This window comes from Mustela nivalis (assembly GCF_964662115.1).
Source record: "Mustela nivalis genome assembly, chromosome: 12".
Lineage (NCBI taxonomy): Eukaryota > Metazoa > Chordata > Mammalia > Carnivora > Mustelidae > Mustela > Mustela nivalis.
Window position 1 is genome coordinate 40,952,731 of NC_139031.1, and position 17,039 is coordinate 40,969,769.

Here is a 17,039-nt window from a genome sequence, read left to right on the forward strand (position 1 = left end):
TACAAGTATATACTGACAATAAGAATGTTTTTGTAAGCGCTATGTCTTTTTCACAGCTAATAAAATTAATAAGAATTATTCCTTAATATCTTCTAAAATTCAGTTCATACTAAAATTTCCAGGAGGACCAACAAATGTTTTTTATGACCTTTCATTTACCCGCTTTGAACTAGGATCCAACTAACATTCATGGCCTAGGTTTATGACTTTTAATTTAGAAAAAAAATCTCTCTACATTTTTTTTCTCAATATCCCATAATTCTGACACGAGTCTCCTGAAGGCGGCCCCAGGAACCCCATTTTGTAGATGAAAAAGCAGGTTCAGGGTGGTTACCACATTTACCCAAGGTAACAAATCTGGTAAGTGACAGAAGCCATCTTCTGGGTCTTAAAGCCTCCTTTGGTGGCCTCATGCTAACTAGACTGCAGGTCAAAGGAAGTGACCACTGACAGTTTTCAAGGTTTGAAAAGTGAATTTGAAAATGTTGCTAAATTAAAAGAGACTCAGATACTAATAAACATACATCCTAACCTCAGTTGCTTTTCTTGCAAATGTTTATTTCTAATTGAGATTATATGGGCTCAAAATCTAGTTACCAGTTCCTAGCTCTCATTCACTGGATCATTAAATATAAAGATTAATATGGTGAGTATATCATTTCATTGCTAAATAACCTACAATAGAAGTGATTAGATTCAGAACTAATTTTTCTCAATAGATCCTGCTGTGTCTGGGTTTCTTTCTTTCTTTCTTTTTCTTTTTGTTTTTTTTTTTTAAGATTTTATTTATTTATTTGACAGAGAGAAATCACAAGTAGATGGAGAGGTAGGCAGAGAGAGAGAGGGAAGCAGGCTCCCTGCTGAGCAGAGAGCCCGGTGCGGGACTTGATCCCAGGACCCTGAGATCATGACCTGAGCTGAAGGCAGCGGCTTAACCCACAGAGCCACCCCGGTGCCCCTCTGGTTTTCTTTCTTAACATCCACCTTTAACCCATAATTTCCATGCCATATATATATTTGAAATTCACGTAATAATCAAAGATTTCACTGGTATGCTAATAAACCAGTTTTGCAGATGGTTTAAAAAGTCATAAGACCAATCAAAATTCATGTTCAATAAACATATCAAACAATCAGTTTGGAGATTAGTATTTTCATTAGTCTTCAGCAGTTTTCTAAACTTACCCTTGATTCTTTCTCAAATCTCCCCACATCTACCACTTTTCCATGGCTATATCCATGCTTGTGTACTATTTTCCCATAGCAAAAATATAATAAAATAAATATATAGGAAATAAGCATGTACTTAGTGTTAAGTATCAGAACTTTTCCATGCATAAAGAACAGAAAGAAAAGAGAGGAAGATTGAAAAGTTCACCTTTAGGATCACCTTCATATCTCTTAAACTTTGGACAGGACTGTTATTTTTATATGTATTAAAAGTAAAATCAGTTTCCAACAGAATTTGTGAAAAAGCTTCTCATGTATTGTGGCTGGTAGTTTTATTTATAAGAAATGAAAATGGGCCATATTTTGCTGTTTTTTTTTTTTCCGAGGAAATGATTGCATTTCTTTACATTATTAGATAAAACCTAAATACATTACACTTTCAACAAACTATTTTATAATTTCAGATTTAAAGGTCATACCTTGTTTTTGAGCAGGCCGACCATTGCTGTGCAGTTGAAGTGTAGGTCAGGTTTCATTTTTAAATGCCTTTGGACAGATCTTTTCCTGATAATTGGAGAAATGGTCTCTGAGGGCCAATTCCACCTTGTGGCTGGATTCAGAGCCCAGTGATCCCACATGGCATGGAATAATCACCCCTGGGAAGTGTCCCCTTCTCCTCTCGCAGCTGGCAGTGTCAAAAATTTGTTCTCTAATTTGGCATACATTTATTATCTGTAGATAAAGGAGATGTTGGGAGAGAATTTTCTGGCAAAGAAATGCATTATGTCCTATATTATTGAGATAACAGGTGAAAAAATAGCGGCATGTTTTGGCCCGAATTAGTCAGTGATTTGCCCGTCCCAAGCACACACAGAACTGCGGGATTTCATATGCACGCAAAGCTGCCCTGTAACACCTTTTCCTCACCAAATGAAAAACAATGCTGCTTTTAAATTTGGCTTTTGAGTTACAAGCTGTACCTGTAGTTTTATATGGGTTTCTTTTTTTTAAACATATCATATTTGATTAGTTGGCCTTTTAGGGATCCTTACGCAGTGTCACCGTTGACATGGATCATGTTGTTCAGCAACGTCACACATAGTGGCAGGGATTCTGTATCGGGGACCAGATGGAAATGATGTCCGGCTCAGATCACTGTATGTAACTTGGGTCCCTTCTCATCAGTTTGCAGATGTATAGCCTTTTCAGTTATCCCAAATGGCATAAAGGGATATAAAACTGTATCTTCAGAAATAAATTTCTATGTTACTGCTGTTTTTATTGACATATCCGTGGAATAAAATCTATGCCTGACTTCTTAAAAATGCATAATTACCTAGAATGTTAAAATCCTATTTAAAAATTATTTTACTTAAAAATTAGAAACAAAATGAAGTGCTATTTCTGTAAACTCAAGAAGAGTTTTGCTGGTCCATAACTGGTAAAAAGGTGAAATCCTGTTTCTGATTGCTTGTCCTTGGAGCAAACTTCAACAAACATTTCTGGGGTACTTAATGTTGACACCCCAGTAAACTCAGAGACTAGCGATAGCACAGTGAGCACAGTGAGTACAATAAGAAGTTTAACTCACAGTCTTTGTACTGCTGATCAGTACTCCATAAAACCTGTTCAAAATTGTAGTGTTATGTGAGGGCCCCCCTACAATTTTATTAACTAGACATCCATTCAGCTTCTTTTCCTTTAACTTCCAAAAGCAATACTTTAACCTGGAATTAGATAAAATGGTATATAGAGAAAGGCTTAAGTTCCATTTCTTTTTTTTTTTTTAAGATTATTTATTTATTTATTTGACAGAGATCAAAAGAAGGCAGAGAGAGAGAGAGAGAGAGAGCAGGCTCTCTGCTGAGCAGAGAGCCGGAGGTGGGGCTCAGTCCCAGCACCCTGAGATCATGACCTGAGCCAAAGGCAGAGGCTTAACCCACTGAGCCACCAGGCATCCCTTAAGCTCCATTTCTAATTAACACACTTAAGTCACATCATTGCTGTAACTAATTGGTGAATCTAGGTGTATGAGAGTACCTCATTCTGTTCTCGAAACTTTCCTATAGTTTGAACTTATAACAAAATGTGGGAAAAAAAGAAAAAAGTTACCAGTGATCTGCCTGGGCATTTTGAAAGGGAGATATTGGAAATAGAACATTCTAATGATGAAAGAAAATTCCAAGGAAATCTGAAAACTGTTGAATGTAATTGACTTCTCCAGGGTTATGGCAGTAATATATTAGATATGGGGATGTCCTGCTTGAAGGACACACTCCTGCTGAGAACATTTATTCTCTATGACAGTCATCCCATTCCAAGCCAACAGCCTTTCCCTTTTGGAAATAATGGAGAAAAGCAAATACAATTTTCAAAATTCTTCAGAGGGACCAAGCAGATCAAAAGCCCTTTAATCATCACAACAGTTGGTCGTACTTATATTCTTTTAGTTTGGAAAGACTCAAAGCGAGATACGGTTTGCATCTTAGAGGAACGGCTGTCCAGGGACTTCTTCCATCAGATATCTGCCACTGTCCCCATGAAATTTTATCTATTCCCTTTTAAATTTTATTAATTAGCTTATAGGGATTGAGCTTGAAAGAAGGCTTGACTTCATTGTGCTTCCTCACAGTTGCAGTTGGAAATTTTCATCTGGGTTTGGCTGACCCTTAAGTCACTAACCCCGCGGCGGATGTGGGGTCAGGACCCTCTCTTGGCGGCCCGTGAAGCGAACTCAGTATCGATTAGCTGTGTATCCCTCCGCTTGTGCCTGGCACGTTGAAGCGCCATTAGGGCAGGGCGCGCATGCTCTTTATCTCCGCCCGTCCAACACTTAGCATAGTGCATGAGAAGTCGTCCGTCCGCATTAAATATTTGTCAATGAATTACTCTGAAAGCATTTTCGTGAACTAGAAAGCGTTTGAGAAATAGAAGGCATTTTTAACTTGTAATTATTCGGTAGAAAGAGACGCAGCGCCGGTCTGAGGATTTAAAAGTCTTGTTGGTGTTTTATAATCTTAGAGCATGTGAATTGCTTGTGCTTTCTGAAGATGCTTCCAGTTTATTTGAAACAAATAAAATTTTCTCCTGCATCCTGAAAGTGGACCTGCAAAACTAAATCATAGTCTGAAGGATGATTGAAACAGACTCCAGCCCTGAGAAAATCCATGGCTATGACAGTGGTGGCAGCCACTCTGCATGGCCACACCTTAGAGTTAGAACCTCAGAGGTTTCTATGTCTTTCTTTATGTGCAAATTTAAAATAGCTGTTGTTATTCATGAAGAAGTTTTCCTCCTTCCTTCCTTGTTTACCATGTCCATTAACTAAGCTGAAAAGGAAATCAGTAATTTTTTTTTTTTTTTTTTTGCTGCACTAGACTGAACAGGTGAACAATGACCATTTGTGAGATATTGGCAAGCCCTCTTAAAAATTAATACTATCAAATGATTAATCTTATAAGTGGTCAGTGTTCATGACAGAAAAAGAGGGGTCTCTGGATAGGAGAGTATGGGAAGTTCTATTTTAAGTGAGGTAAATAGCTTCTTTGCAGCATATGCATTGGTTAACCCATGTTCAGAAAATTCGAAAAGGGAAATAATGCCTTTCTTTCGTAATGAAAAAGGCAGTTCTTTAGGTGTTAATGATTTAAAATGCATAGCTCATACACTTTGATCAGAGAAGAAGTTGTGTTTTGGTAAGGGTATTTTAAGCTATCTATTTTGATTGTGTTTAGTGTTTATGAGGAGGACATGCCTCAATGTATAACCTTTTCTCCAGGTTAAGATTATTTTGTGTATATCTCTCTAAAGATTAGCATGGGTTCTTGTTCTGATGCCGGTGAGCTAGGACTGTCTGTAAGAGTGTCTGAAGTTCCAGTTCAGATATGGACTAGCTGTGTCTTGGTCCTCGTGGGTTCTTTTTGGCTCTAATCAGGAATTTTATAAGTCAAGTATCTTGTAATCAGTGCTTTTTTTTTTTTTTTTTTTTTTTGCTTCACAACCTAATGTCTGTTTCTTTGGAGGCACCGTGCATATGATTTAGTGGATCTTTTTACATTAATATTAATGCTGTGAGAATTACGACTAGCTCCTCTTAGATACTTAAGACTATGATTCTTATTAGGGAATGTTTTCTTTTATACAAGCACAGAGTCTATAAATAGCATTGTATGGGAGGAAAACAAAAGACTGGTTGATTCTAATTTAGTCAGATGGAAAGGGGAGCAGGGCTAAATTTATACTCTGAAAGGTTTATATCATGTATTTATGTCACATATTTCAATAGAGTATTGAATATGAAACCGTTATTGGCCATTTGATCTTTTTCTTCATTATGTTACCTGTATGTGCCCATAGGATTCACAAATGATGCTGTCAAGTCAGCAGGAGGCAACATTTTTGTTTGTGTTCCCCATTACCCACCAATGCTGGCCTTCTAGGGCTCTCCCATTCCCCAGGCAAGCCCTAACCTTTCACGGTTCTCTTAAATTCTTCACTGGGCCATTCTGGAAAGGCCCCCTCCCTAACTGGCTCTATCCATTGACCTTCAAGCTATTTTCTAGGACCAGCCAGTCCTCAAATCCCTCATCTCTGAGGCCCTTCCTGACTAGTTGTCCCACCTGGCTGTGAGTCATCCCTCCTGTGAATTTCTCCATCACTTTCCACCCTTCTCAAGATCCTAAGAAGCATTAAGTATTCTTGGGGTGGCCTGGGAAATGAATAAATTCTTTATTTCTGATTTCACTTCCTTGACCTCGGAAATGATATTGTTCTATTACCCATTCATTCCTTTGCAGATAACCAAGCTGAAAATAGATAGCAACCCTTTTGCCAAAGGCTTCCGGGACTCCTCCAGGCTCACTGACATTGAGAGGTAATGAGAATTTTCTACTTTTCTGTCCAGATAAGATAAAGAGAAGAGTGGGTTTGTAAGAACACAGTCCTTTCAACGCCAAAGTGCCATAACCTTACTGTAGATAGTCTCCGATCCCACACCCCATCTTCCCTTCCACCTAGAAGCTCTGTAGACATGTGGCTGCTTAAACTGGGACAGCTGCCACATCTGCATCTGTGTTTGCAAGGAGGTGGTTTCTTTGGTCAGGACATTGACTCAACTGTAAAAAATAGGATTTCTTCCTTATGAAAGACTCAGTCCTTTTGATGATGCTAAGCTTCCTCTCTCAGGTGGCAATCTGCAGAGACATGGAATCTTGATAGCTTTTGCTTTCTGAAGTGGACATATTTGCTAACATGAGGAATATGGGTTGTTTGGAACTTTGAAGCAAGGAGATGTCATTTAATTCAAGGCCCATATTTTAAACGTGGCATAGACTGCTTATATTTAATAGGAGAGACATCAGGTCTCAGAACCTTTAAGAAGACAAACGAGAATCATGTGCCTGTAACTTACTCCACTTTTAACTTAGTTAAAATGGTTTATGCAGTGTGAGATCCTCTATGTGGTGAGTAATGTCTATGTTGAGATCTGCAGCTTGCCCATAGGAATGTCAAAAAATAATGCATTTTTTTTTTAGGGAGAAGATTTTTCAACCTAACTGATTATTTGTATCCCTTACCCGTACTATGGAACTTTCTGTACTTCTTTTTTGTGTGAGAATATTTAAGTTCTACTCTCTTGGCAGACTTCAATTATACAATCCAGTGTTATCAACTCTAGTCACTATGTTATACATTAGATCTTTAGACCTTATTCATCTTCTCTACGTCTTTTGTGTGGCCCAGAGTCTACATTTGACAGGTGGTATACCCTAGCCACCAGGCTTTTGGTGTATTTTACCTCCAAATCTTTGTGTGATTTCCTCCCCACCAGCTGTTACGCATGTCTGTCACATTCTTTGTTACCTGACACATGGTCATGTCTCCTGATTTTGCCACTTCTCTCCAACTTGTCCTAGAAATGCAAATGAAGGGGTCATTGCACATTTTAGCCATAGCTGTCTGATCCTTCCCTCTGCCCTCCCAAGTAGCAGGTATCACAGGATGGTTTTGATTTGGAGGAAAAGATATAGAGGCTCAGTAGGGAGGCAGAGCAGCCAGCAGGAGAGGCTGGGAGTGGAACAGGTGCTGTGGGATTTAAGTAGAAGGGAGAAATTAAGTCATTGGAGAACTTGACAAATGGTTGAGGGTGCTGAGATCAGGGAAGGAAACTGGAGCTTGTGGTTGAAAGTCGATTGCAGACTGCACTGAGACACCAAATGGATAGCTCCTCCCCAGTGAGGTGGGACATAGGGAAGCAGATCGGCCTTGAGACCCAAGTTACAGAGAAGGCGGCATTAGCAGTGTGGGTGACAAAAAAGTCCATTGATAAAGGCTGCTGTCATTCAGGCATGACCTTTTTCATCTCTTATTTCTGGAGAGCCAGAAGCAATGAACCTCTCTGTTTCAGTCAGGTAGCAGGTGAGAATGAAAACAGTGGCTCAGTGCGACAGTAGTGGTCTGTTTTTACCTTCTGTCTCAGATCAAGGGGTGAGGATGATCTACTGGGAGACAAACTCATGGGTTAGAGTCCCAGCTCTGCCTTCTACTGGCTGAGTGATCCTGGAGAAGTCTGCTAGCCTCTGTCCCCTCACCTAGAAGATGGGAAAAATAACCCCGCTCATTCAAAAGTTTATTATGAGAATCAAGTAAGGTGGCATTTATGAAACACTTTATAAATCTAAAAATGTGAAATAATTATAATTTTTTGCCCCATTTAAATGCATGTCTAATAGTCTTAATAAACTACTCCTGGAGTAAAAATAGCCCCTTATTTGCACGTGTACTCATGAGAAACGAGTCCCCAGACTGCCCTTTAGAACAGCAGATTTGATAATGCATGCAGGCACATTTTCCACTGATGGAATAAACATCCTGCTGTGGGGAGCACTCACATGTCTATGAAGCTGAGTAGCTTTCAATGGTCTGAGGGCGAAAAGGGCATCTTCTGTGACCAGCTGAAAGTTTGCAGGATGACCTAACTAGTGTGAAATTGGCCAAGGTTTTGGATTTCATTTCCAGGTATTTAAGTCTGAATTTTCCCTAAACAGCCTTTGGGGATGGGTCAAATCAGATCAATTGATCTTTAGAGACCTAAAGAAATTAAATTAGTCTGGAGTCAGTTACTGCACTAAACCATCTAGTAATTGAATTGCTCCTTGTAACTGATTGAAAACAGCCCGATCTGTAACAATATAGGGGACTTTTCCTATAAGAGATCTGAGACAAAAACACATCTTTTTATGACATGATGACAGAAATTGCACTTTTCTAACCTAATTGAATATGATGTTATAAATATGTGACCTTAATGATTTCAAGTTTCCTGTTCCAGATTTACAACTTGTGTGTGAGACACCCAAAGAAAAATGTTGTTGGGACTGGATCTGTTTGCCTTATACCTCCAAACTCATTGTATTATTTCCTCTACAATTGCACAAGCATTTAGGATACTGTATAAGGCATTACAGTTTCCCTGCTCTCATTTTACTAGGTCCTGTGCAGACACTTGAATGTCTTGAACACTCCATGTGTAGCCTTACTCTTCAGTGACAGAATCTCCTTCATTCATTAGATGCTTTGCACACATACCTATAATGGACAGCTTAGAAGCAAACCAAAAGCCCAAAGGGATTTCTTAATATATAATTTATAGTTATTTTGTTCAGGAAAAGAATTATCTGCTGGTATGTCAGAGAATAATAAACAGACTGCCACTTAGTGTTTTCTTTTTTTGGGGGGGGGCTTTGTACAGTAAGGGAAAACATGGTGTTACTTTTGAGGAAAAATAACTAGGAGCATTTTTCAGAGATTTCTTCAAAATTTTCTTTTGTTAGTCTTTTTTTTTTCTTTTCTCCAATGAGACTTCGTGCTCATTGTAGAAAAATGCTAACAAATAAGAAGAGCTTAAATAAGTAACAAATCCCATTCACTCAGAGATAACTACCGGCAAAGATATTCTTCCAGGTACTTTCCTATGACATGTATGAATATTTACTTCCTTTAATACTATTTTTATTTTTTTATTTTTAAGACTTTATTTATTTATTTATTTGATGGAGAGAGAGATCACAAGTAGGCAGAGAGGCAGGCAGAGAGAGAGAGGAGGAAGCAGGAGGCTCTCTGCTGAGCAGAGAGCCTGATGGGGGGTTCGATTCCAGGACCCTGAGCCCAAGGAAGAGGCTTTAACCAACTGAGCCACCCAGACATTCCAGGGATATACTTTTAAAAATCATAATCTTTTTATTTGTTAAAACTTTGAGAAAGACCTAAATATTTACTAATAGAAAAACGGTTCAATAAACGTATACGGCCATGCAATGGAATTTTAAAAAATCATGGTAACATATGCAACATAAAGTTTACCCTTTTAATCATTTTTTAAAAAAGATTTTATTTATTTATTTGACAGAGATCACAAGTAAGCAGAGAGGCAGGCGGGGTGGGGGGAGGAGAGAGCCCAATGGGGGCTACACCCCAGGACACTGAGATCATGACCTGAGCTTAAGGCAGAGGCTTAACCCACTGAGTCACCCAGACACCCCCATTTTAATCATTTTTAAGTAAACAATTCAGGAGCATTTAGTATATTCAAATATTGTGCAACCATCCCCATATTACATTTTACATTTACATTTACAGTGTTTCCATCATCCTAAATAGAAAATCTGTGTTCATTATTTTAAATAGTGACTTTCCATTCCTCCTCCCCCAGCTCCTGGTAATATCTGTTCTACTTTCTTTCTTTATGATTTTGCCTAGTTTAGATTCTTTATATAATGGGAAAGATAATACATGCTTTTAAGGCTTTTCATACAAAATGCCAGGTTTCCTTCAAGAATGATTGTCCAAGGCATTGTCAAGTGCCCATTTCTTGTACCCTTGTCAAACATAATTTTTCATCTTTGCCAATTTGATAGAAAATTTGTACTTTCTTTTGTAAATTGGCCTGTTTATGTCATTAGCTTTTTTTTTTCCTTTTGGATTGTTTATCTTTTATTGATCTATGTAAGCTACTTACATGAGTATTTTTATTGCTTATATATTGGAACCATTTTATCAGTTTGAAATTAGCTTTCTATGTATGTTTTTGATAAATAGAATATTTTATCACGAAAATACTATTAAAAAATATACAGGGACATGTCTGTTTTTTATATGTGGTTCCAATACCGTGTATTAACTAACATATTCCTTTCCTACTTATTTATAATTCCCTCTATCATATACTAAATTTTTGTCTGTAGTAGTTTTTGTAGTCTCTTTATTGATCTTCTAATATTGTTTTTATTTTTGTAAATTGATAAAATACATAAATATTTGATGATACTTAGATACCTGATATGGCAAACTCCAAACCTTTTTACTTGTTATTTTCTTTCTTTTTTTTTTAAGATTTTATTTATTTATTTGACAGAGAGAGATCACAAGCAGGCAGAGAGGCAGGCAGAGAGAGAGAGAGGGAAGCAGGCTCCCTGCTGAGCAGAGAGCCCGATGTGGGGCTTGATCCCAGAACCCCGAGATCATGACCCGAGCCGAAGGCAGCGGCTTAACCACTGAGCCACCCAGGCGCCCCTTACTTGTTATTTTCAAATTTTCTTTATATTCTTCAATATTTACACTTCCAGTCTTTGGAACCATTTTGTCAGGTCTTCCCAAAAAAGTCTTTGGAATTTTGACTGGGCTTATGTTCAATTTATACAGTGATTTGGGAGAGAAAATTGGTATCTTTACAGTTTTGGAACATCCTTCTAAGAATATGTCATATAGTTGTCCTTTTACTGAAATGTCTTCTTAAGTTCTTTAGAAGTTTTGATATTTTCTTTCTTTTTCTTTTTAAAGATTTTTTTTAAATTTATTTGACAGACAAATCACAGGTAGGCAGAGAGGTGGGGAGGGTGGAGATGGGGGGGCGGTAGTGGAGTGGGGGCGAAGCAGGCTCCCTGCTGAGCAGAGAGCCAGAGGCAAGGGCTCGATGGTGGGGCTGGATCCCCAGGATCCAGATCATGACCTGAGCCAAAGGCAAAGGCTTAACTCACTGAGCCACCCAGGTGCCCCAGAAGTTTTGATATTTTAAGTTTGTAAGTCCTGCCTGTATTTTCTTAGGATTATAGCTAGGTCTACTAGAGCTACACTGTCCAATTTAATCAATAGCTACTGCCCATAGATTGCTAGTAAGGGCTTGAAATGTGGCTTTTCTACATTGAGATGTGCTTTAAGTACAAAAACCAAACCCCATTATTTTGAAGGCTCCTTGAACAAAGAAGGAAAATACCTCACGAACAGTTTTTAAATATTGTTAGGTGTTAAAATAATATTTTGGATATATATTGGGTTAAATAATATATATTAAAATTAATTTCACTTATTTTTTAAAAATGCAATATCTAGACTATTTAAAATTGCATATATGGCTCACACTACCTTTGTATTGAATAGTACCATAGTAGAGTTTTTTGGGAGGAAAGAGCTTGCTTTTGGAAGTAGAATTTTTAATCAGAAATCTACCTAGTTTAGTCTGTAAAAAGCTATTGATTCCTATGTCTTTGGCATACTGCCATTTTACTGAACTTCAAAAAAATAGTTTTAATAATTTTTCCTTTTAGTCTCTTGAACTTCCCAGTTAGATTGCTATATAATTTGTAAAAAATGATAATTTTATATATTTCTTTCTAATAGGTATGCTTTTAAAAATGTTTTTTCCTTGTATTGAACTGACTTAAATTTTCCAGGACCCTACTGAAAAGTAATGATGATTGTTGGCATTTTTCTCTTGTTCTTGACTTGTTTAACAGTGCCTCTAATGTTTGGTCATTATATATGATTTTCACTGGCTATGGGTTTCAGGAGAATATTCTTTATCATATTGAGGCAATACCCTTCTATGCCTAAGGAATTTTTTGTTATTCTGAATATTAGTTGAAATTATATTCAATGCTCTTTTAACATTTGAGACAGTTTTATTTTTCTACTTTAAAATAATAATAGTATCAATTATACTCATAGTGTCTATGTTGAATTTTCCATTTATTCCTAGAATAAATCCTGTCTTGATTTTATCTGGCTTTCATATAATACATGGTGGATTTAATTTACTTGAATTGTATTTTTTTTTTAATCAATCTTTGAAACAGATTTGACTTTTTTCTTCTTTCCTTTCTGTCAGTTTTTGGTATCAGGTTTCTGCTAGTTTGTTCAAATGAGTTGAAATATGTTCCTTCTCTTTGTTGTCTGGATCAGTTTAAATAGCAAGGAAGTGATTTTACAGTCTTGCCTATAAATTCATCTGGGTGCAGTACTTTTTTTTTTTTTTTTCCTGTAAGGATTTTATCCATTTATTTTAAGAGAGAGAGAGAGAGCATGAATGGGAGGTGAGGAAGGAGCGGATGTGGGGCTTGATCCCAGGACCCTGGCATCATGACCTGACCAGAAGGCAGATGCTTAACCGACTGAGCCACCCCGGTGCCCTTGGGTGCAGTACTCTTCTGGGGAAGACTTATTAAACTACTTAAGTTCCATAGTTTATCAGTAAATATATCCCATTTAATGCTCTTTGTCTTGGATTCTACTTTGCTTAGTATTATATTATTATGCTTTTAAAATTTTTGCTTTATTTGCCTTTTAGTTTTTAAAAATCTCTTGTTACTACAGCAGGATGCCCCCCTCTCTCTTGCATTATCCAGTATCCTGACATTTCTTCCATGAAGGAACAAACCTTCTCTGGATTCCACTTGTCTCTTCACTTACCGACTCTTCAGTTTTCTGCTCCGTCTCATAGTAAAGCTGCTTCAAGAGTGGTGTGTGTTCTCTCCCCTTTGTCCTTCCCACCCTGCCTTTCAGACTTTCACCCCCTTCTCCACTATCCTACCCTTGTCCAGGTCCCTGGTGACCTCTGCATGGCTAAATCCAATGGTCACTCTCAGTCCTCATCTGCTTTGGCCTGTCTGTCAGGTTCAACAGTGCTGTTTATTCTCTCCTACTGTCCTCCTGGCTTCTAAGACCTCTCACTCTTCTGGTTTTTATTCTCCTCTACTGGCCATTCTTTCCTCCCCCCACCCTGCTTGGTTCTTCCTCTTGTCCCCTGTCTTTAGACAGTGATGTATTCTGGGCCTGGGTCCTGAGACCTGTTTTTCTCAGTCTGCACCTAACTCCTGGTTAATCTGACCTAGATTTGTGCCATTATATGCCGATCACTATCCAATTTACATCTCTGCTTCTGGCCTCTCAGAGTCAAAGATCTGACTTGCTATTTCATTGACTCTTCCCTCTCCTGCTAGGACACCTCGAATTTCACATGTCTGCAGCAGGAGTGCCCAGTCATACTCCTCCGCGCCTGTTCTTTCCTTACTCTTCCCATCTGTGCTGCAGACAGCTGCATCCTTCCCATTGTTCTGGCCAGAAGGCTGGCGGGCATCCTTGGCTCCTCTTTTTCTTTCATTTCCCACATCCAGATAGTCAGTTAATCCTTCAAACTGTTCAGAGGAATCCAATTACTACTTATCATCTCCACCGCTATCATCTTTATCTGCGATACCATCATCTCTTCCCTAGATTGTTGCATTAATCTCCTCATTAGTCTTTCTACCTCTATTCTTACTGCCCTTAAATCCATTTCTAGTACAACAGTCAGGAGGATCTTGTTGAAGAAAGCAAATTGGACTGCATCATTCTTGCTCAGAGCTCTCTAATGACTCACCTTCTCAGTGATGGTAAAATCCCAGTTCAGACATGGCTTGAAAGGCTCTGTGGAATCTGACCCTAGTTCTGAGGTCTGTCTCTGAACTCTTGTACCTTTCTTTCTCTTGCTCACTTTTCTTAGCATACCCAGGACCAGGTTCGCCATAGGGGCTCTATACTTACATTAATCCTCTGCAAGGAATATGCTGCCCTTAAATCTGAATAGGTCTGAAGCTTTGTCTTTTTTTAATTTTTAAGATTATTTATTTATTTGACAGAGAGAGAGAGAGATCACAAGTAGGCAGAGAGGCAGGCAAAGAGAGAGAGGAGGAAGCAGTCTCCCTGTTGAGTAGAGAGTCCGATGTGGGACTCAATCCCAGGACCCTGAGATCATGACCTGTGCCAAAGCCAGAGGCTCAATCCACTAAACCACCCAGGTGCCTTTTTTTTTTTTTTTTTTTAAGATTTTATTTGAGAGAGTGAGAGAGCATACAAGTTGAGGAGGGGTAAAGGGAAAGGGAGAAACGGACTCCCCGCTGAACAGGGAAGCAGATGTGAGCCTCCATCCCAGGACCCTGGGGGACTATGACCTGAGCCAAAGGCAGCTGCTTAACCAAATGAGCCACCCAGGGGCCCTGAGACTTTGTCTTTTGTTTCCTACTATATCCCTAGATCCTAGAATAGTGGCTGGTACATAGTACACACTCAACATACTTGTTGAATAAATAATGATGTGTATCTACAGAGTATCTGTAGTTTTAAAGACTTTTATTTATTTATTTATTTGGAAGAGAGTGAGAGACAGACAGTATGAGAAAGGGGAGAGGGAGAAGCAGGCTCCACATTGAGCAGGGAGTCCCATGTGGGCTCAATCCCAGGACACTGGGATCATGACCTAAGCCAAAGGCAGTTGCTTAACCAACGGAGCCACCCAGGAACCCCAGAGAATCTATAGATTTAAAGATACTCTGTAACTACAGAATATCTGTGGTTTTAAAAATTTTCTCTGATGGTCTTTGTGTTTTAATGGAGAAATGTAATCCATCTCCTAATATTGTAATAACTGATATGTCTGGTATTTCTACTCTACGTTTAATTCAGCTATTTACTTTACATTTTTATTTTTTCTTCTTGCCTTTTGTTATATTTATCAACTTTTTGTCAGGCAATGGACTATATGCTTTACACACTTGATTTTTGTCACTTGTCAAAATAATCCTATATAATCCAAAATAATCCTATAATCCAATAATAAAGAACCGTTTTGTTCCTATTTGGCTGATAACATAGCAAAGTTTAGAGGGACTGGTTTATTTATTCACACAATTTGTGTGTGAGTTGAGCCTCACACCCACTTTAGTTTGTCTGAAACCAAAGTCCTTTCTCTAATGTTAATTGTATTTTTTAAATAATTATGCTTTCAAATTCTAAAAGACATAATTATAAAGTTGGTATCTCTGTTACTGTCAGAAACTATACACTTTCTTTTCTTATAAAATAGGAGATACTTAGTGTTTGATTCTTCTTTCTACTACCCCTCCTTCAACCCATCATTTCAGTTTAAATAATCTGGGATTTCAAATCTAGATTTAGTGTATCTTTTTCTTTCTCAGAATTTTTTTGTAAGGCTCATAGTACCTCAACTACAATCATTTAAATTGAATTCTAGTCATTTCATTGTTAATGGCTCATTTCTACAATCTCTCCAATGTTTAGAATTGTGTTCTGACTTTACTCTCAGTTGTTGGTGTTAAGTAATTGGCCAGGGAAGGATATATGGCTCCTTTTTCTTTATGAGTTTTTGCTTATCCGAGAGGATCTGCTGCCATTGTGGTCATAGTTTTTTCCCTCAGAACTCTTTCAGCTGTCCTTTGCCATCCGGCTTTTAAATACTGCGGAATAAAAGCCACTGTCTTCCCTTTGTTGGAAGCTTACCTTTTTTCTATCTGGAAAAAATGCTTTTAGAATATTTTCTTTGAAATTGAGAAATTGTGTATTTGTCCAATTGTAGATTGGTAAAAATTAGTATTTACTCTATAATTAAATGCTTTAAATGCAAAACTCGGTTTGGTTTTTCAGCTTGGGCAAATTGTCTTCTCATTCTTCTTTATCTCCTGGTTTTGCTTCTAAGTGGTCCGCTCTAGTCAGACCTTCTAAAACTCCTATTATTATGTATGTTAGATCTCCCGAATCTATTCCATGTTTCTATTCTCTGTTTAATAATTTTCATCTCCTTAACTTTTTACTCTGGTGTTGGGAAAATTTCCTATATGAGACTTCTAACTTGTTGATTTTGTTTTCTGTGGCATTCAGTGTTTTGGGTATTGAGTTCTTTTAGGATGTGGTGATTATTACTTTGTCATTTCTGAGTATATTTTCCCATCCATATGGTTTCCTTTTCATGCCCATTAGTGCCTGCTTTGTGCTGCAAATTTGAAAATATAAATTAGAGAATTAAAATATCTTTCCTTGTCTTGAAACAAGTCAGTTTCAAAAGAGCACTTGTTCTGCTTTTTGAAATTCATTTTCATCTCTTGAATTGCTGAATGTTTTGTTAATGTCCAATTATTTTGCCCTAGATCATATATAGAACAGGATGTCTGTTTGCTTAGTGTTTGAAGTTGAGATTAATTTTGAATAAAAGCATGTGGATCTTTGTTAAATCTTTCAGGTGCAGACCCAAGAATGGGATGATAATTTAAATTTATTATAATTTGCCACTGTGGAAGTGTAATTACTCTGTTTGATGTAGGGAGTTATGGCAGGTGGGTGAACATAGCCTTGGAAAGGGAGTTTTCACCGTGCTGGGACCATCCTCCTCTCTCAGTCTGCCTCAGCAGCTAGAAATCATCTAGACCACACTTACCACCCACCTGGCAGAGCAGCCTCACAGCCCTGCTCCAGAGCTAGCCGTAGTCACAGACCCACTGTCTCCAGTATCCCATAAAGACCCTGTGCTAGCTGAGAGCACTGTGGTGGGATTCCTTACTCCTAGCCTCCAGCAGCATGAGAATCTGCTCCCAGTCAGCTGCTCAAAGACCTGCCTTTATTATCAATCTCTGCTGCTCCAAGGTGGGGTGTAGGTAAAGCTCTGGCAGAGGCCTTTTCATTTGTTCTTTCCATAGCTAGCTTTCTCCCTTGTACAGTGATGACCGGGCACAGAGCTTGATGCTTCCCTCACCCTCTCCTGTTTGTGG

At 38.2% G+C, this 17,039-nt stretch overlaps 1 protein-coding gene across 1 annotated transcript in view; it reads left to right on the top strand.

Annotated features, from left to right (window-relative positions):
* The window catches only part of TBX20 (T-box transcription factor 20), a 58,592-nt gene that overhangs the window by 16,509 nt on the left and 25,044 nt on the right, over positions 1–17,039 (top strand). The window contains exon 6 of the mRNA XM_082693181.1: positions 5,967–6,043. Coding sequence (XP_082549307.1) covers positions 5,967–6,043 — 77 coding nt within the window. The remainder of the gene's footprint in view (positions 1–5,966; positions 6,044–17,039) is intronic.